At 39.4% G+C, this 22,394-nt stretch overlaps 1 protein-coding gene across 2 annotated transcripts in view; it reads right to left on the reverse strand.

Moving 5' to 3' along the window:
- The window catches only part of brinp3a.1 (bone morphogenetic protein/retinoic acid inducible neural-specific 3a, tandem duplicate 1), a 52,874-nt gene that overhangs the window by 16,424 nt on the left and 14,056 nt on the right, over nt 1-22,394 (reverse strand). For both annotated transcript variants that reach the window (XM_039811859.1, XM_039811858.1), the window contains exons 3-4: nt 15,632-15,822; nt 12,637-12,821 (exon numbers count right to left, since the gene is read on the reverse strand). In XM_039811859.1, coding sequence (XP_039667793.1) covers nt 12,637-12,821; nt 15,632-15,822 — 376 coding nt within the window. The remainder of the gene's footprint in view (nt 1-12,636; nt 12,822-15,631; nt 15,823-22,394) is intronic.

Raw genomic sequence — 22,394 nt, forward strand, 5'->3', positions numbered from 1 at the left:
CAGCAAACCTGGAACTTGTTTCTAATAAAGCAAATGATCAATATTCATAAATTCACCCAAGCTAAAGCCATTTCAGTTTCCCATTAAGCTAAAGTCATTTTCCTCCTGTGCTGTATCTGTCTGTCTTCTCCCAATCACCATTGTGCACAGAATCCTTGAACGAGCAAGCTTTTAAGCTGCCAAGTGATAAAAGCTCAGTTACCATCAGATCAATGCTAAGCTTCACACCCTGCATATAGGCCTATACAATATGACACCACAGCTCTGAAAAAGGGGGGGTAATGGTGAGCAAGTCAACTACACATTGGTGACAAATTACTGGAAAAATCAATACAAAGGTGTGGACATAGCAGGTCCATAATTTGGCCATAAACAACCGAGTCTCTTGTTGTTGCTTGACGATTTGAACGTCGGCCCTTACCGACAGAAGTTCCCAAATCTCGTTGTCTTTAAAGTTAGACATTTTCATTGCTGTTATTTTTGTGTAAATGACCCTTCTTCTTCACCCTATGATGTTTGCTTTCCTCCAGTTTTGCGAGCTGCATGATAGAAACGTCGTCAACACACCCACTTGCTCGCTGTGAAATCTCCACTGAGCGGCTCTATTCAAACATGGGCTCCTGGGTGAAACCGTGTGTCTATGAGATCATATGATAACGTATGCAATCGTTATAAGGCGACCTGACACAAAAGGTTCATGTGAAATGGCGGTGACAGTTAAGTTTTGGCATCAAAATTAGTATTTAAGATTAGAAAAAGGGTTGTTGTTTGGGTTAAAACACTGGTCCTTTATAGCCTCGTGAGACCGTCCTGATCTCGCGAGCTCCAGTTTTCCACTCGCAGATCAGTCTGGCATCTTGAGATAGAGAAAATTTGGAGCCAAACGACCAACCAATCAGTGTTGGTTTTGAGGCGGGTTTAGGTGGTGATAGACAGATGGTTTATCCAATCAGCTAACCAGTATTTTCAGACAGCGGTTGCCCTAATTCTCTTAGCCGCTCGCTAATGCTTTTTTCTCTTGGATCCTTCTTTTGGAATATGGACCGGGAACCTGAAATGGTGCCTTTTATTCCTAAATTCTCGTTACACAAACGGCAAATATCCTTTACCGACATGTTGCTTGCTTGCTGAGCTAACGAGCTATGCTTTGTTTGCAGCAGCAGGGGCTTGTGGTTGTATTTTCATACGCTTCGTTGATCTGATTGCTTGATTTGCGCCGTCTATCACCAACATAGGTGGTGATAGACAGATGGTTTATCCAATCAGCTAACCAGTATTTTCAGACAGCGGTAGCCCTAATTCTCTTAGCCGCTCGCTAATGCTTTTTTCTCTTGGATCCTTCTTTTGGAATATGGACCGGGAACCTGAAATGGTGCCTTTTATTCCTAAATTCTCGTTACACAAACGGCAAATATCCTTTACCGACATGTTGCTTGCTTGCTGAGCTAACGAGCTATGCTTTGTTTGCAGCAGCAGGGGCTTGTGGTTGTATTTTCATACGCTTCGTTGATCTGATTGCTTGATTTGCGCCGTCTATCACCAACATAGGTGGTGATAGACAGATGGTTTATCCAATCAGCTAACCAGTATTTTCGCCCTTTCCCAAAAGTTCTCCAACGGTAAGTTCCCAGATGGATATGCCGAGCAAATGCGAAGCGATCCATCTGGCGGAGTCAGGTTAGGTCCTTTAGGGCCTCATGATAGAAACATCACCACACCTACTTGCTCACTGTGAATTCTCCAATGACTAGCTCTATTCACACATGGGCTCCTGGGTGAAACCCTGTGTGTATGATATCATACGAAAATCTATTAAACTGTTATATCTTACGAAATTAAGTCAACCGGACACAAAAGGTTCATGTGAAACGGCGATGTGACAGCTACGTTTTGGCACCAAAAGGAGTATTAGAAAGAAATGTGTGGTTTGGATTTGGATTTGTTTTAAGCCATCAACCTGCTAGGGACTGCAGATGAAAATTTGCCTGTATGGCTAAATCTGGCACATTTACATGTTGGAAACATTGTTGATTAATGTGCGTTGTCCCTTTTAAATAAAGAAATCTAAAAAAAAAAAAACACTGGGTTAAAACACTGGTCCGTTAGGGTTAGGGTTACAACCCAACACTAACCCTAACTGTCATGATAGACACATCAACACACCCACTTGCTCGATGTGAATTCTTGAAGTCTTTGTACTGGGGAGTTGGGTTAGTTTCATGTCCAATCTGACTGAAACGGACACTTGCATTCTCACATACAGCTCAGCTCAGATAATCAGGTGTGCAGTGCATGTGTGAAAGGGACTTTATTAAGGTCGTTGATCACCGCAAGCTGTTCTAACAGCTTCAGTGCTCCTTGTCCAAGTCTGGAACTCTGTTAGAGGGTATGAATACTTTTGTTCTCCTCTTACAGTATTTAGTCTTTTAATGATGGTGGTCGAGAGGGCTGTCTAACACATGCATCTAAAATATCCCATAAGTACTCAACTGAGGTGAGATCTGGGAAGTGCAAATGTATTTTCATCAAACCATTCACATAGCTCTCTCATGCCCTGTAAGCATTTACATTTTTTATGTTTCACCACTCATTTATTCAGGTTTTGCCTTTAATTTGTCACCAGTCTGTATATTCAAGCGGCACGCAAACATTCCCAAGTGAGCCCTGAAGGCATCCTTTTTAGCTTCATATTACACTCTGTCTGTGAAAATGTAGCTGTGGCTGCTGCCAGACGCACTGTTCAGGGAAACACTGCCATTTGGAAAGTTGACATAGTTCCACTCCCAGACAACACAGCGGCCCAGCGCGGTGGCTCAGGGCGTGTCGTTTCAACTGTTGGAGCAGGTTAGACCCACAGCCAGTATGCGGCATCGAAACTGGATTTAACACAGCTCAGCTGCTAGTTATTTTTTTTTCTATAGCAGAGGGAGATATATGGTTGGGCCGAGTATTCCCACTAGAACACAGAACTCTCAAGTTCAAATATATTAAAAATACTAGTGTTGTTGCAAAAGCAAGTATAGGACATAGCAAACAAAGAAAGGAAGCAGGATTACATAAACAAGAACACACATAAAACAAATGTTCATTAATTAATAGGAAATGTTTAATATATCAAACTAATAAAATGTATTACCATTCTCTCTCTAAAACTTGAATAAGCAGGGAATCATCACTATATACTATCTGATTTGATTGAGAAGCCAGAACTGAACTTTAAAAGCTGATAAATTGAATAAAATGAACATGATAAACGGAAATTATGATAAGTTGGCAATTAAAATACCTGTATTATCTAAATCAGATCTTGCACAGCATGTAAAAGAAGATAGCCTCTGTGTTATTGGTGTGGGGCCTCAGCAGGGCGAAGCAGCACTTAGCCTGTTAACATGGTCCACTGATACACATGGCTCTGAGGCACATCCATTATTTAAAAATGTAAGGCTTTAATATTATTATAAGACCAGTTAGGTAGGAGGGTTTTGGTGATGAAGATTCATCACTGCTGCAAATCGCTCATATGAATAATTCCACAAAAAACAGCATAAAATGTCACTTAGTGAGCTTGTGTTGTCAGAGTGAGCAACAATGGGCTTTAAATGGCTGCACTTTCTGCTTGCTGGGGAAAAAAAGTACGAGATAGTATTAATGTTTCATGAAAATCATCAGTCATTTCAAATTCGCGTCATACCCCGCACCTTTCAAGAATCGTTGGCATAATCACCACTGCATAGTAGATGTGCAAATCCCCATTAGCATCTGAGATACGTTTCCGGCTGTTTATTCAGTCTTTGAGGATTTCAATGCATGTTTTAAGACCACTTTGTTGCACTGGCTTACAATCTTATGTCAACCAGCGAGGGATAAGCTCATAAAGTTTAAGCAAGAAAAAGGGGAAGAAAATAACATCAAAATGAGATTATTGTGTGTTTGTAAGAAGAGAAAAAAAGCCCCTCAAAGCCACAGGGGAGCAGAGGGGAACCTTTGGTAGAAGGTGGAATTTAATACTGTATGTGGTGTTATGTTCACTAAGACTCTCTAAGGGAAGCTAAGCTATGCTATTTTACAAGAAGTACCAGTCACTTTAAAAGGGCCAAGAGAGCAAATGTGATTCTGTGTATTTATTTGTGCTCTTCAGGCTTCACTTCTTTAAACTAGTTGCAGATTAATGACAAACAGCTGGAAGAAGTGAACTTCTTTGACATCGGAAGTCAGATATAAGACTAAAACCAGGAGCGTATCCATCTATTTATCCCGTACAATTATCAGAGCTTCTTAACCCTTCACATATCAGGGAAGAGATAGATCTCAAAGGTTGAAGTGGTTGAAGACAAGGCGAAAAGACAAAAAGGACATTGACGTTCCTTTCTGAATAATGAAGATGCTAAAAAACAAATCTGCCCGCAATGAATTATTCATCAACTCTTGTGATAACGGATCGCTTTGTTTTTTTTGTTTTTTTTGTTTATCCTGCCATCAAAACTGCCCCCAAACTCATGGAGCCGTGTTCTCTGCAACCGTTCCTCAGCAGCCATTATCTGATTTCTGAAGCTCGCCTCTGAATGGTTTCTCTTCCACGCCAACAAATGAAGCGTAACGTCGCACGACTGACTGAACAATCAAGGCTCGCGCGGCAAATTGGGTCAAACCTTCCTCATCACTTCTCCTCCCCATCAATGATATTCTCCTCCTAACTTTAGTTTAATGAATCTCCAATACAGAGAAGCCTGGACTGCAAATCAAAGGTAAGAGCGTTGATTGATGCAGCATTTCCTGTGTAACAGCTGCACCTCGATACTGGGCTGAAAGGCTGGCTGAATGAGGCCTGTCTGTACTCGTCTCATCTCTTCTGTTCAGTCGCGTATGACACTCATACCACAAAATGTTTGACAAATGATGGAGGCTCTCAAAGGAAATTACTGAAATGGAGGGGCTGATTCATCACACTGTGTAGCAGTAGACCATTTTTTTTCCCGCACTACCATCTTATTTTTCCCGTCTTTGATTATTTTCCAGTGCTGCTGCCAGAGGCGTAGCACAAAATTCTGGGCCCTGTAGAAAGGCATTTTCTATGGGCCCCTCCCCGCATCCACAGCTATTCATTCTAGCATCTTTTTGGGCCCTCCTTACATGAGGGCCCTGGGTACTCAGTCCCCTTTTTCCCCCCAGTCTGACGCCCCTGGCTGCTTCACTCAGTGTTTTCTGGCCTTAAGACCAGGAATTTCTACCATTTAATATATGTTATCTCTTAAAACCAGGGGGCCAGTGTTCTTCTTAGAGGCAGCTTTGTTTTGGCATCCGTCTTCATCGGGGTGAAGTAAAAACCCATGTTTGGAATTAAAGGCTGCTGACTTTCTGAATATTTTACATCAGTCACCTGAAAATGCCTTACAAACAAACGTACCCTAGAGGGCTCTTTCTCTATTCATCTCAATCAGTGGTTTTTAGCAGCACTTTGCTTCAGTGGCGGCTGCCAAATCAGCTCAACATCCTCTTGCCAATTCACTTTAGAGAATGTAAAGTTTTATCTCTGATGGACTGTATAGCAGGGCATCACTAAGGACGAGTGAATGAAAAATGGGCTGCAGCTCAGAAAAAGGCAAGCAATTTAGCGCTTTAGCTGCAGCTACACAGAATAAGGGGTATAGACCATGATGTTTCGGCTCTTCCAATGGAGTTCTGTGTTAGAGCTCCCTACTCCCTGATGACTGCATAATGTACTATGTACAGTCTAGGCATGTACATTAATAGAAAATTGTAAGCTTGCATCACAGAATATTATTAGGGGTGTGAAGGGGAGGCCAGTTTTACTTAGTATTTTCACATTTCATGTATGATATGAAATCAAGCTACCCAGTTGAATATTTGACCAAATGAGGTGAATGCAATTTCAAAACCGGTCTTGCACACTACAAGCTTAGCAACATGTGTGGAGGACAAAACACTTTGTAGAAATCCTGCTGTAACACCCATATTCACTTTATCTTATTAAGATTGTTTTGGTAGGTACCGTTGGGTAACAAATACTACTACTAATAATAATATCATAATAATAGTAACAAAATAAATACAGGATTTTATATTATTATTCAGTCACCAATAAAAAATGCAAAACATGTGCCAAACGTGCTAGTTCTAGCTTTTCTAATGTAAGGATGTCCTATTTTTTTTTTTTTACGTATCACAAATACATTTGTACTTAAAGTCTGTGTTCAAATTCCGCGTAGGGAGGAGTTCGGAGTGGATGGGTCAAACAAACATGTGACTTTTACCAGGAGGACCGCTGTTTGTGTCCTGTGTGAAAACAAATGTTAATGTTGACTTATTTTACCTAACGTACGTAAGTTAACTTAGTTACCTAACCCTAACCCCTAACCCTAAACCACTTAATGTACATACGTAAGTAAAATTACGAACATACTTATTTTAAACGAAACAACTTTCTTTTCCTATTGAACCCGAGTGGGAGGTGAGACCTTACCACCGACACCACCACCCCTGATGTCTGCTCCAGTCTTTATTACTTTCATCATCATACCTGGATCAGCAGGCAAAATAAATATTAACCAATAACATTAAACCCCAAACATAACCCTAACCCACTTACTGTACGTACATAAGTACAATTACAAACATACTTATATTAAACCAAACCACTTTCTTTTTCTAAACCTAACCAAGTAGTTTTGTTGCCTAAACATAACCAAACTACTGGTTACTACTGGGTACTTATGTTTAGATATAAGCATGTGTTGATCTGCTGCCACCAGTGGGGGTGCTATTTTTGGAAATGCTACTGCGGGTCATATTAGAGGCTAGAAACAAATGACCTATGTGGTCCTATGAGTTGAAGGACTTGTTTTACCAAAAGACACAGCAGTAAAGACAAAACAGATCCCACCACAGATCTAAAGAAAAATCATAATAAATGGGGATCTATTAGTCAGGCGAGATGTGTTTGGGTGTGGTACATCCAATCTCAAAACTACCACTGCAGAGGCTTGTGAAATCACAGCAGACAGCACAAAAAGACTGAAGAAGCTGACAGTGTCTCAGATGTGGGTTTGTTTGCAGGTTGCTGATAGTACATGCATTCCATGACGTTAATCTGTTTTTTACCACAAGTGAGTGTAAACACATTAAAGCGATGTGAGGTAACGCATTCCTCAGAAAGCAAAGAGAATTCAGTCTGCGGTGCGAAGGGCAAACTCAGCTGATTCAATTCATTCTGCCTGATAACAACTGACATAGTGATGAATGAACACACCCTGAAGGTATTAAGCAGTATAAGATGCAAGGTGATATTTACATCATAAGCATATCTTGAACTGCATAGCATGCTGCTCCATATACGAGCCTGTCCACACATGAAAGAGCAAAGAGGGAAGTAAACTGTACTGCTCGCTCTCATTGAGTGTACGTTTACTCCATAGTCACATTTAAAGCACTGTAGAGTGCATACAATGCCGCCCAGCTAAATAATTACTCAATACTCAATACTTTTGAATCACAATACTTCTAGAATCGCAATAAATGAAAATCGCGATACAGATCGAATCTGCACCCATGTATTGTGAAAGAATCAAATCATCCTAGCCCTACTAATTATATAGGCTAGTAAAGTTATTGTACTAAAAGGAATGTTTGACTTTCAGTTTCATTTTTCAGCTACATGTTTGGCTCATCATAGCTACCAAGTCCTTACATTATCAATTGTTTTCCATATCAAAGCTTTTATTTCATAATAGTGCAGGGGATCTGAAAAGTGGGACTGTATATTGATTGGTATTAAGAAAGGAGACATTTTCCCATGTCCAGATAGAGATCTTTTTGAGTTAAGTATGTATCTCTATCACACACGCAGCTCTTTTGCGGTTAGAGCATTGGTTACAATATTTTGTAACAGCATGTCAAATTTCCAAGTAAAATCCTAATACATCAAACAAATAAGCCAGCTGTAAGATAGTAACCTACAAAGGGACTGTTACTTTGAAATAATGCTTCACCACATCAAAAAACATGGTGGCATTCTCATTTTTATATTACATTTTAGAAAGTATCAAAATGAAAAACAATACACATTAAAATCTCATTTAAATTCATAAGTACACTGCAATTATGCTGCATCTAAGACTGGCGACGACAGCTCATTCACGGTCGGCAGTTCTCATAGTAAAAAACTGATTTCCCGGCAAGAACGTTTTCCAGGTGCACAGAAACTAAAACAGCAACTTTAAGAGCAAGCAACACAAGGTAAAGTGTCTTGTTCATGGGATGGTTTGCTCGTCGCAGTCACATTTGCATAATGGTTGTATCATCCTAGAATGTGTCATCTGCAGGGAAGAGTTGCCCACAAACGACATACTGTATACGTTCCGGTGAAAAAAAAAAGAAATCTGATTGTTCCTTGTCTATTATCGACAGTCAACACTGGTTTAATGGCTTAATGAAGTAATTTGAACTCAAATCATGATAATTCCCCAACCCTAACCAAGCAGTTTTTCGGTTGGATTTATCAAACAGTGATTTTTTAATGGTTTTGGAAGGCGCTGACAAACAATTCTTTCCTGTCGATAGTGAGTAGAAAGAAAACGCTTTTATGTGCCTTTCCGGAGCGTATAGACAAGCAACGTATTTTTGTTGTTTAATTTGGAAGACTTGTTAACAAAAACCACTGTCTAAAACTATCTAATTCATCAATGGTACCAAGTAAGCTCAGGCCCTGTTTTATCAGATGTGCCTTTCGTTTAGACGGCGACGGCGTTTTTGGGGCTTAAAAATGCAAAAAAGTGAAACCACCCTCCAGAGTGGAAATCTTAAAAACGCTCCACTGTCGCGTTCCCGTCTAAAGGGTAAAAGGGTCTGCAGCCTCTATTGTTGTGGTGGCTGGCGACCCACCCCATATTTCGTTACAGAAATCAAAATATAGAGTGATTACTCGCCCATGGCCAGTAATCACTGGATACCGTTGGGTATCCACAGCCTGCCTATACTTGGTCCGGATGGCTTTCAGCTTTGATGATATCTGACAGATAGCGTCTTTCTCGTGTGGATATGACGTCCCTCCAGGTACAGGATACTGCTGAAGAAATTCGGTCCATATGTCTATATATTTTGACTGGCAGGACTCCCAGTCCACACCCTGTTGTGCCACCTCCTCGTCTGTCCAGACAAAATGATCAGCTTTTGTTGTACGCCTTGCCATGTTTTGGTTTTGCACTACTAGGGAGAGAAGTAGAAGGAAGGGACTTGGTGGTGTTGTGTGGCAGTGCTTCACACTACCACCTAGCCGCCTGGTGTGCAAACTTCATCGATTTTCACACACTTTTGCGTCACCATATGCAGTCAGATTTCCCCCCCAAAACACTTGTCTAAACGTGGAATAAGTAATTAGTACCTGACAATGGACACCTCGAAGGGCATTAACCCGCTTATACCATGGTCACTTGCCAAATAACATATTTTTAAAACATTAGTTCATATTTTAATTAGTTTTACAATCGAAATCTAAAGTTTATCCAAACAAAAAATCCATTTCCCTGGTTACGCCTGACGGTTTGACTAATACCTGGAACAATCATTCCCATCCATCAGGTTCTTATGCAATGTAAACGTTGTTCTCTCCACCAGGAATTAGGAAGAACCTTAGATACGACTTGCCTCCCTTAGCAACCGGAGATATTTATATAGTCCGCTATATAAATATATATAGTTATAGTAGAGTAAAATCCATATATAGTTAGCTAGCTACGAGCCAGAAAGCTAACTCTATGCTAGCAAGATCCAAAGTCAATAACATTGTGTACAGTTGGCAATCAGTAAAAATTATTTGACAGTATGTTGAACAACAAGACAAGTTAGCTATCCAGCCATGTCATTGTCCCCAAAACAATATAACGACTTTTACGAAGAATTTGATCCGCGATGTGCAACGTTATTGTCGGCTGCACCGGCGCAGCCTGAAGCAGCAAGCTGAACAGTGAACGGGATGTGAGATAACGTTATTATATATTCGCTGTGAAACTGAGTCAGTCCAGAGGGCCAGTATAACTTACTTCTTGCAGCCTGTGTGTTTTAGTGCCATCCTGTGGTATTCAGAGGACGATTTGGAAATAATAAATCCACATTTCCTTTTTGATTTAGGGTAGGCGTAGGGTAGGCGTAATAAGCCATGGCTTCAGCCTACACCTTTTCGGTTACCATTCTTGTTTCTAATGAATTTGCTGTACATATTATGTTCTATGTTCAGTAACCGAATAAACATTCATTCATTCATTTAATGTAGCGCATTCATATAGAACAGTAAACAGTCAGTTTCACCGAACTCCTTTAGTAGGTGTCCTACATCACTTTTTAATGGACACCCTGCAGCCAATCAGAATCGAGTATTCACCCAGACCATGGTATAATAAGTGATAACGCAACGCCATGTTTGCATTTTCTCTTCAGATTGTTTCCATCTAAACATAGCCTCAGGAAACATCTTGAGACAAAACCCTCTGTAGCCAACACATATATCGGGTGCTTTAAGCAACTAAAGGTAAATAAAATAATAAAAACAATAAAAATAAAAATAAAACATAATCAGTGCATGATGTCATATGTTTTAACATTTAACCATTTAGGATACTTTATTGAATGTTTAGCTAACAGGAATAGTGTGACAGGACAATACGCTTATGTGATTTCTTGCAGCGAGTAAGATGAGAGGCTTGATACCAGCTCATGTCTGTATGGTAAATATGCACCTGGTAAGCTTAGCTTAGCATAAAGAGTGGGGGGTTGCTTTAAAGAAAAATTTTGATCCACTGTTTTAAGACATATTTTGCAGTTTTAGGATCTAATGTGAAGCAAATCTGTTAAGTAATAGAGCTCTCCTCAGCGTTAATTGCACTGTGTAAATATGTATTTGTAGGAGTACTGCTCCTGAAGTCACCGGAGGTAACCTAGGAAACTATCACTACTGCAACTGGGCTTTTGGCTAGAACATTAGGTGAGGTCTTAAAAGTGCATTCACTATGAAGGATTCATTAATTAAAAATGGTAAGAACAGCAGCTGAAGTTCATCATTCCATATAGGGTTTGGTCTGCTTTATGTCCTTAAAATGATGTTTTAATGATGTGCAGCATTATGCTATTCTGCATATGAAGCAGGCCAGAGTAGGTCAATGAGGGCCTGTTGATGGGTCACCAACTGCATACAGTAATTGGTAAGTACTTTGCAAGTACTGTAGAGTGTGATTTTCTTAATTTGTTCAAACACTTATACCCAACAAGCACCATTATTATAGCAAAACCATAACAAGCACATAAACAGCAAAATTACGTTTTGTATTTACTGTAAAAAAAAATATATTTTGTCACGTACTATACTCCACAAAAAAAGAAAATATGATAAATCTTTGGCTTGTCTAAGCGTGAATAGCTTCTCTCAGAACAATTAACAAAGCTTTAAAACTACAAACCAACTGCCGTTAAGTGGATTTCTTAACATTCATTATGGCGGTAGGTTTGCATGCACAGTATAAAACAATATGAGTCAATATTTCATGGTAAAGATCCAATAATATTCTATTATCACAATAATGATTTGTATAAACTCAATGTCATGTAGGTCGGTAACTCTATAACTCAATTTGTATAGAGTTATTGGTTAGTAATGTTTGTAATGTTTGCTAGTAAAAATAAAATTACGGTAGGGAATGAGGTTGAAAGGGTGTATGCTAAATACATCTGGAGACTAAATCCACAGAGACAGAAAAAAACTAAACCCTGGGTGGCAATAATAGCTCTTTTCATTAATATGAGCTAAACCTGCTGATAGAGTTCACATTTGAATGCTCTATACTGGCTATGATTTCATTAATTCTTTAGTAAGTGAGCTAATCAAGACCACTTGCCATGTTATGAAAAATACAACAATTACGTTTATCCACTAAAACAATATCTAATCTGAACAATGTCACCATGTAATGGCTGTAATCATCCATGAAAAAGAATCCAACAATAAGGACAATTTAAAGCTCTGGCAAATATGTACCTGCTTTTTCAACACAATTTTTACTCCCATCGCATCAAAAAACAAAAGCCTTCTTTAGCGTCATATTTAGATGCACTTCGTAGGGACTCATGGCGCCACTTTTTGACGCTCAGGGTCGGGAGTCTTGGCGTCACTATTTGATGCTCTCGGGCTTCGCCTGCAGCCCTTTGGCGTCATATTTAGACGCGCTTGGTCGAGGCTCCTGGCGTCACTTTTTTATGCTCTGGGTCGGACGTACGTTTATATGACATGCGGCACAAGAATGGGACAAATAGGTTTAGGAAAAGATCATGGGTGGGGTTACAAAAAAGTATTTTTTTCCAGTGACACGCAGGTCTCTTCGCTGAACGTCCTGTGTTGTTTGAACCCATCAACCACCCAACCAATCTTCTTCTTCGGTCTTTCATGCTACTCGCTACCGTGGTCGCTCTTAATACTACGTCATCTCACAGTTACAGCTGCTGCGGTGCGTTCCATTTAGATGCACATTTTTTTCTGAGAGCCACTGAGCAAGTGTCAGTAATTTACAAGTTGGGAGTGAGAAGGGTTTTTTTTTTTTTATGGCAATTGTTTGACTCAGAGCAGCAAGCTTTTACCTTGATGGCAGTGGAGGCGATCTGGATGTGGTGCAGCTTGTGCAGGGTGCTCTCCCTGTCAATAAAGTAGGAGGCAGCCAGCTGGTGCAGAGCTTCCAGAGTCACAGCTGTGCCATTGGATTCACTCACTTCAGCCGTCCGACTCAACTTCCGCTTGTCCACGAAGATCATTAATGACTCTTCCCCTAAGAATACGTACACACACAGACACATACACACACTTCATTAATGACTCATCCCCTGTGAACATGCACACACACTGTTCTCAGTGGTGTAGTGATAAATATTAACCCATTAACACCTGCCAGCGCTAATTATATAGGCAGATAAACATGGTAAAGGTGGAAAGCTAATTAGAAACGTAGCTGCCTCTGGTCATTTTATACTGTGGTCTACATTTTGTTATTGTGATAAGTCTGTGGCTACAGTATAGTGCACAAATTGATATGCTTTATGAAACACCAAGTCTTTTAATATGAACAGAGCAAAAGCTTTCAGAGCACAGTGTATTGACAAACGGTGGAAAGAGTGAAAGATCAATGGAAAAATCCTTTTCTAACAGAATTAGCTTTCATGGGGAATTTGGTTTTAATTTGGAAAGACTTTAGAACTAACAAAGTACATTTCCACTGGGGATACAGTGTAGATATAGGTTAGCGCTTGTCTCCACCAAAATGTGAAAAAAAATTTAATAATTAATTTTAATTCACTTTGTACATTATTAAGTCCTGAAAATGTTAAAAAATAAAATAAAAACATGTTTCCAATACAAATAAAGTTACAGAAATAATATGGTGTAATAGTCTTACTTGCATTGCAACAAGCTTCTTTATTTTGACACATTTCTTCTATAAAAAAAACTTCCTTTGGTAACTTCAGATTTTATTTCAAGAAATATTAACGCTAAAATATGCTAATTTAAGCAACTTTAAAACACTTGCATACTGCTTAGGTACAAACTACCTATATGTTCCTTGCCACTGTGTCAGGGGTTTTCAAAGTGTAAGACTGTGGGCCTTCTCTCAGACAAAGCTTAGTTTACTTGCTTAGTTTCGCTCAATTCCTGGATTCCTATGGGATGGGAAAAGCCCATCATGATTATGTTATTTGATCCCATAGACACTCAACAATTGAGCCAAGATAGCCTAATATTGCTGTTTGACACAACTTCAAAGTACACCAAATACATAAAAAAGGCTGTCCTCAGGCGTTTATTAGTTTCTGACTCTGGGAAAGTGAGACAAACAATAATATTCTCAAATGCTACTGTATGTCTGAACTATATCTTTAACCAAATCAAACATTTAGGCTATTCTATATGATATTCTTTTGACAAGTAATGCCATAACTAATGGGATATATTTTTTCACTTCCTTTCACAGAGCCTCCCCCCCTTAAACAGTTTGGAGCCCTCCTGGGAGCCCCACCTCCTACTTTGAAAGCCTCAGCTGTAGGTAATATCAGGCCATGCTTTAGCTCCTGTACTTTTTTCTTTTTGTTTGCAACACACAAACGTGATTGTCTTTTCAGTCTATTTTAAATACTGTTGGTATTCATCATGGATTTGAGAGTTTATGCACAAGAGACACAAGATGAAAAGAGCCAGCAGAGGAGCTGGAAGGGATGGTGCAGCCGATAGCCACGGGAGCTTTGCTGCACAGTACTCTGGCTAACTCACATCCATTGTTATGGAAACTGGGGATTCTTTTTGTTTAACAACTCCAAACTCCATTGTACATGTTGAATCAGACAATATGAGCTTAAACAACCACAAAACAATCCAACAGTCACAGCTGAGACAATATTTTGTCACACATTTAGTTGTTTGAGCACACAAGAAGCTTTAGAGCTTCAAATATGTTTAACTGCTACTCCTTTTTAAAAGATCACTCTTGTATGCCAATTCTCCTTCATTTGATAGCTGATGGTCTACAGCAGTGGTTCTCAATTTTTTTCAATAATGTTGAAATTGTTTCTTTAAGCCAAGTACCCCCTGACCAGCGCTAATCATTTTCGGTAGAACAAAAAGTGTATATAAAGAGGAACAGTACAGCGCTGTCAGCGATAGATTTACTAAACAACAGCCTTGGAACTGAAAAAAAAAACATTTAAAATACTAATGAGAAAAAGAGACAAAAATTGTAAAAAAGACAAAAACTTGGAAAAACATGGTAGAAAGAAAGAAGAAAGAATAGGTCAAAATATTATCACAAACTTCAAAAACAGTGACATAAGAAGAAACAAGTGAGAAAATTGTAAAAAGTAGATGGACAGTGGAAGGAAGGAAGGCAAGAATAGGTCCAAAGAAGGGGACACAAATGTCACATTTTTGGTAGGAAAAAAAAAATTCTACATAAAGAGGAACAATGTTCTGGACAACAGCCTTGTAACTATTAAACATTTTGTTAAATATCTCACATACCCCCTGCAGTCCTCCTAAGTACCCCTAGGGGTACACATACCCCCATTTGAGAAACACTGGACTACAGCAACAATGATGGACAAGCAGAGAAAGATGTTGATGACATGGTTCCAACTTAGGACACTGTGGTTGAATATATTCGGAACAGGAAAAAGTCCCTTTAACCTTTTCCTATTTAAGGGTTTCCGCCACATGTGAACAAATAATGGGTTAATTAGAGCAATTCTTTGATGCAGATTCATCGCGTAGTTCTTTGTAATTTACTGCTGCATGACTGTGATGTATGAATAGCTGTTGGAAAGGAGACGTTCAGAGTCCTCCAAAGTAGTAAAGTTCTAGTGAGTGTTTAAAACAATGATCAAATACAGTATAATTACATTTTGTTTCACTCACTACTGAATTTAGACCCTGGTTGTTCAAGTTGAAATACTGGTAAAGTTTCACAAGCCTTAAAAAGGTTCCTGAAAGGTTTCCTGTTTGGAATAGGGCCACATGTTAATCTTGGGCTTTCCCCCTTGTGTTAAGGTAGGTGTATAAAAACAAAGAGAATCACAGCCTGTCTACTGTATTTACCTCCCAGTGTTGCAGAGAGCAGGAAGTGGGTTCCGTATTTCTTGATAATGTTGTCAGTGATGGCACTGAGACTGGGCCTTCTTCCCAGCTGCCTAATGGTCTGGAGGAACTCCGGGTCCAGCGGCAAAGGAAAGCCATTGTTCTCTTGTCTCTCCAGGGCCACGCTGTTCACCTTCCAGCGGCCAAACTCCCTGCAATGTCACAGAAACACATGCTAAGAGTAAGCAAAGGACACACAACACATGAATGCTACATGCAGGCACATTCGAGAAAAGGACAAGGGTCCAACAGAAGCAAGACATATGGATGATTCAGAGACTAAATGCAACAATTCTATTGTTTTCTGCTTCTTGAAAATCAGGAAAATTTGACCCACTGTTGAGTGAACGAAACACAGCTTGCCCCTCACATGGACGCTCACATTCAAATCTTTTCCTGGCGAACCATAAAAAATGTATAAGAGGAAAAAAGATTGAGTCTCCACCAATTTTAAATAATAGCGTAATCTTTTCTCATCTGTTTCGGAGGTGCTATAGTTGGACAGGCTATAATCATGGATGGAGTCTTGCTGCTTTCAGGGCCTCTGTTGTTGGTAACAGGCTTCAACTGAAGTCGTTTGATACTCAGCCTGGCCTTGGAGCATGCCAGCTGCCTTTATCTACCAATTGCAGACTGATTGCTGCTGCGTGATGCATAGATTAGCGCTATCCAAATGCAGCCGGTAATAAAAATGTTTCTAGAGAAATGGTAGACCTTTCAATCACTGTTGGGTCAGTGGTTGACACAAATGAAATCGGACATGCACTTGCATGAATTTGCCTTTGAATGTGTTTTTGATTTGTAAAGTTGAGATTTACATGTAAAAGTACACCATGTTATGTCAGAGAATGGCTGCAACACAAACCATATCTCTTCTGATTAACATATCTCTCCTCAAAACTCTACATCTACCCTCCTTGTTCAGATGAAGTGCTGGGTAGGTCTATTTAAATAATATTACATTATAAATAAGAAAGACAAATATCTTCTTCACCACCTTCTCCACTCCCACCTCCCACCAAGACACATCGAAAGCAAAACAAACAAAAAAATATTGTAATTTCATTTTGAGAATTAAATACAGAGAGGAATGAACATCTTCAATATAAGCTGAACAATAGCCATGACTCAGACAACCCCACATGTGAGAAGACTCAGGCAAATACTAAGTTTTGACTTAATTACAGTTATTTCGGAGAAAATCAACAAATAATTTGTTTAACACTCAACCATTTCATCTTTTTAAATTTTTTTTATTTGATAATGCGAAGATGCAGTCTGGAGGATGCTGTAACAAGACAGATTGGCAGCCACCTCCCAGTTCTACAATTTATTGGTTAATATGACAATGGCCTATGAACTGAGACAAACACAATATTTTACTCTACAATTTATATCCAATCTTAACTGCATTCATCAATGTTGGGACACTAGTGAAAAAATGACATTCAACATTCATTTGGAGTTGTGTTTTCGTCTACTGTACGAGCGAAAGTCCAATATTTACTCACTTTTAAACTCTAATTTGGTCTCCACCAACTCCTGAGTAAAATATATGGCTTTTAGGTTTCTTAACGTTCCACTTTCTTTACCAGCTAGTCGCTAGCTTTGTCTGTCTGCTGTTTAGTGGCTTGTTTGCTGAAAATAGCTGCCTGCTGCTGCTGGAAACAGGATTGAGGGGAACTGAGACTGAACCATACTGTGGCGTAAAAAAAAGCATTGCAGGTGGGTTATAATTATCTGTGGGTTTATTGATGGGTGGCGGTTAAATAGGCTATCTATTGTTACATTAGATTATAGCTTTGCTTCAATGTGAAGTGACTTTACATTTGTCAGCTATTTTATTCACTGGATTAGCCAAAAACAGACATTCCCATCTAGTTGATTAATCTATGTGGAGTCTTAATTGATTTTAACAAACTGTGCAATTTATCAGAGATTTTCAATAACATCAGCATCACTTTATCTATATCAGCAAACCCCTAGCAGAATCCCATTCAAACATTTTGCTTCTGCAACAGACAGGACTGCACAAAGTGACAAACTGTTTACAGCATTTTTGTCTTCCAACACTGCTTGCTCGTCCTCCGTTTCCTAAGTAGCAAATAGGAACTTTGGGTTTCCTGATGTCTTTCTCTCTCTCTAACATATATACAACCCCCAACACCCTACAGACACACACCAACTCCCTCATGCAAAGACACTCTTGCCCACACACATGTATTCACGCAGCCTGCAGCTGCAAACATCTAAACAAAGCTGTCCTTGCTGCAACAACTCTGCTATCGCCCAGAATATCGCAGAGCCCCCATGGGCGCGGGTATAGCTGCCAATCAATTTCTCACCAATAACAATGACCCCCCTGAGAAAAATACAAACAGAAAACAGCTCATTAAGGCCCGTTTCATATCTGTGTTTCTTCATAACGAGCGGCCATTAGTGTTTCTCTCCATCCGCTGGGGCCTGGCTAAAGAAGGGAGCAGCGCAGAGAGAAAGGGAGAGAACTTAACCGTGTTCAACAGTCGACACAATGCCTCGCCGTGCTGCTCGCTGATGGACATTTATGATTGGTGCCACGGCTAAGCTGGCGGATACAGCACACACACACACGTACGCACACACATGCACAATGTAACCTCACCTTCTGTATGCCACTCACAAACACACACCAAAGGATCTTTCGTTTTATGGAAGACTGCAGGTTTATTTCACCCTTAACTCCTCTCGGTGAGATGCTGAGTGACTGAAATAGCCTATCACAGACACACACAGGTTTATTTCACCTGCAGCTCTGTGAAGCAGGGGGTCGCTGCACATCTACACCTACCCCCCCTCCCCACCCCGCCGAACTCCCCTTTGAGCGAGCTGGAGCTGCAGGAGCTAAAGGAGCCGTGATCAGAGCAGGGGGAGTTGTACGCTGCTACCTGTCCATCACAGCACGTCTCAGATCCATCACAGCGTACAGGCAGCCTGAGGACGTCGCTTGGTGCCCAACATAACAAATCAGGGAATCAACCCAGCGAATAACCTGCTGATGCAGTCAAGACACGCTACCGAGCATAGCACTGCAGATTGTGTCTGTTCAGTACAGTATGTGACTGAGCGTGCTCCGTAAATGTCTGCTACTACTAATGTTATCTCCTGAGGCATGTTAACAGGGAAATTGTCTTGAAAATGAAACGACACTCACACGACACATCATTGTGTATTTTAATAACACAAAATACATTTTACAGAAGCCATCTGAAAATGTAAAACTGCCTTTCAGGACAAAGGAGCCTCTTGTAAATTACTTCAAACTTTTTGAAACACTACTATAAAACTAGAAGGGCAGTGTGAGAGCCCCTATCTCTCATTGTTAATAATTTGAAAAATGATTTGTGTATCCACCCTGTGATTCGGATCCTCTCCAAAATTGAAGGGGTTGTTCCATTCCCCATGCTACACCCTTCACCCAAATTTCATGATTGAATGGGCCAGGAGTTTTAGAGTAACCATGCTGACAAACAAACCGAAAACATAACCTTCTTGGCGGTAATAACAATAACAATAACAATAACAATATGGCTTCTAATTAGATTTTTCGATTTGTTTAAGCACCAAGTGAAATTCCAATAAAATGGCATACTGTACATGGGTTCTATGTGATATTATATATCACATGCACAATTACAGTGGTACTGGCCCACATAAAATATGGTTTAGATCAGCCTCAATGCCATTATTCTTTGTGAAAAACAAAGGCATTCTGCAGGGTTAAAGTCTGATCCTCTGGTTTATAAAAAGCCCGCAAGTTATGGTATGACGGCTTCATAATTCTGTAAAATGACTGGAAACCACACAGGGCCACACCACATCTTTAAAACTCCGGGCAAAAACAAAATGCAAAATCAGGTAACAATGCATAGTCAATTTAAAAATCTTTCAGAGAGATTTGCCCATGAATTCCGTTGTTTGTTCCTATTAACCTGAACAACTCTGTGGCCCATTTATGGACTTTACACACAAGTCACATATGACTGATATAATGTGAGGACTTCATGGTATTGATGCATAAACCAAAACATCTGTAACATGATAACAATTTACACAATGTTCATGTACACTATTTTCCAAACAGCAAGTAGATTCATTTTGTATATATATATATATATATATAATTTAGGGTTAAAATCCCTCTTCAGCTGCAAGTTAATTAGTCTAGCACGAATGAGCTCTACGATTCTTCTGTTGCTGGTGTCTCACTCATGCTAAGGTTAATGTGTTGAGCTACGATGCATTCTCATTTGAACTCATCATCAGAACATTAGACTGTCACGGAGAAAGAAGACAAAGAAAAACAAAAGGGAAAGAAAAAAATAACTTGAATTATCTTTGCAGGTGTTCCGAATATTTGCATGCATACACTGTTTCCAACAGCGGGCTGATTACCTCTAAAGACAGTTTTCCTTCATCTCTCATTTGTCTCGCTGTTTCACTCAGATACTGTGTAATGACTTTACAGCAGTTATGTCCAGATCATTGCTTTACATATCACAACTCTGGATTTACAAAGCAAATGCACAATATTTACACACTGGAGAAACTGTGGATTGGGATACATTTAGTTTTTTTTATTCTCTGTAATTAATGCACATTCATTTTGAGCCAAAGTGGTGTAAAGGGGAGGAAGTTAATTAAATGACTTAACTGACTCAGAAAAGTCTCATTTCACCTCTGAACTTTTTTAAATTACATCGTTGTCTTTCATTGCACTTAAGAATTATGTGACATACTGTATAAACAGACACCCTCGTCTCCTAGAAATGTTTGTATACTTCAAATTTGTTTTACAAATTTTTCTCTGTTAATCCATCAAGTTTTTGTTGGTCAGATTATGCTCACTGGCAACGTTTTTCCCAGCGAAGAAAGTTTGTCTACAAATCGTAGCAATATAACACGGGAGACTATGTTCCTCATCTTGAGTCCCACATGATGTAAGCTTGTAGTATCAGTAGTATATAAAGATAGTTTTTAGGAGACAGGGTAGGCCTGAAAAATCTAGAAATGGCTGCTACAAAACTGGTTTGACGTTTTTTACATTGTTTGTTTTAAATAACCAAAGCTCTCAGAAAACAGCATTTGATTAAAAGAAAAGAAAACGGGGCAGGAGACAAAAAGCAAATGCTATGGCATCCGGTGAAAGAAAATCATTAGATTTATTGGAAAAGGTTTGCATTTTTGTGAGTGAAGAAAAAGAGAAAAGAAACTCACAAGCTACCCAACATTTACCTTTCCATGATAGACAAACTTTAGTTTATCATCAAGAGAAGCCTAAGCGAGAACATATGTGTGTTTGTAGCTGGGTTACCCCAGATACCAAAATAACCCGTCGTGCAAAACAGTCGGTTGATGTAGACTCAATGTTATTTCAAGGACCTCCCCAAAGAGAATTGTGCAAAAATGGAAGAAAAGTCCTTCATGCTTCATTCAGGAAGATAAACCCAATTACATTAATATGTAAGACCTTGCAAGCTACAGTAACAGCAACTGCTCTGCTGTTTTCAATGTTCAGATTCTAATTTTTCTTTCTCGAAGTTTGCTATTTTTCTTCTCTTGGTTTAATCTGATGTGACATTGATCCTTCTCAATATGCAGGGACCATTAGACACAGACACATTATTTTAGAAACTGAGAATTACAAACAGAGAGGCTTTTCATTTGCGCAACATTAAAAGAAATTCTACACATGCCGGTTTTGTGCATTTTCCTTAAAGGCACCTTCATATTGGCATCCATCAACTTTGCAAATTGGGCTTCTGATGATACAGTCTCAACAGCAGGAAAGCTGGAGAGTCAAATAAGAGTGGAAGTAGGATGGGGGAGAAATGATGGAGAGACTTGTGTCTTTTGGTAATCCACCCACCGTGGAGACAAACAGGGAACGAAAGCGAGATCAAGACGAGAGAAGAGAGTGTAATGATGTAGTTAATAGCTGCTGGTTGTGAACGCTTCACGGAATTGACACCAACAGTTTCTCCAACATGATCAAACAAACATCAGACCATTAATTTGTGAAAATCCTATTAAACCAGTCGAGAGGTCCTATTAACAACACAGCATACTGTTTCTTGCTCATTTTGCTTTTTCATGTCTTTGATGCTACCAAGTGTTACTCAAGTCTGCATTTCAAACACTCGATTACTAAGACTGTTATCATTGCCACAGACATTCTAAAACTCCTGTAAAGGATTAGGATGAATTGCATTTGGGGATGCAAAATGGTGATAAAGGAAGCAACCAAGTCCTACGCTGAAGGGTTGAAGTAGAGTCCAACTTACTGGACATCTCATAACAGTAACAGAATAGCTGTCAAATAAACGTTTTACGTGTAACGTGTAACTAGACCTGGGCGATATGAAGAAAATCAGATATCACAATATTTTTGACCAAATACATCGATGTCGATATTGCCGCGATAATGTAAGGTTGACTTTTGGTGCTTTCACAAAAAATTGACACAATGAGATTTTTGATAAATAATCATCAATAAAGTTGATATAATGACAAAGTTTGTTAAGGCAAATAACAGAACAGCTAGAACAGTCTGGTAAAATCAGAAAATCACTGTGTGATCAACATCACTTTACTGTAATGCAGCCTGCAAAACCAGGAAAAGACAAGACTTGTGTCTTATCACGATATTACGATATCCAAAATTTAAAACGATATCTAGTCCTAAACA

The sequence above is a fragment of the Perca fluviatilis genome, chromosome 9 (genome assembly GCF_010015445.1).
Source record: "Perca fluviatilis chromosome 9, GENO_Pfluv_1.0, whole genome shotgun sequence".
In the NCBI taxonomy this organism is placed as follows: domain Eukaryota; kingdom Metazoa; phylum Chordata; class Actinopteri; order Perciformes; family Percidae; genus Perca; species Perca fluviatilis.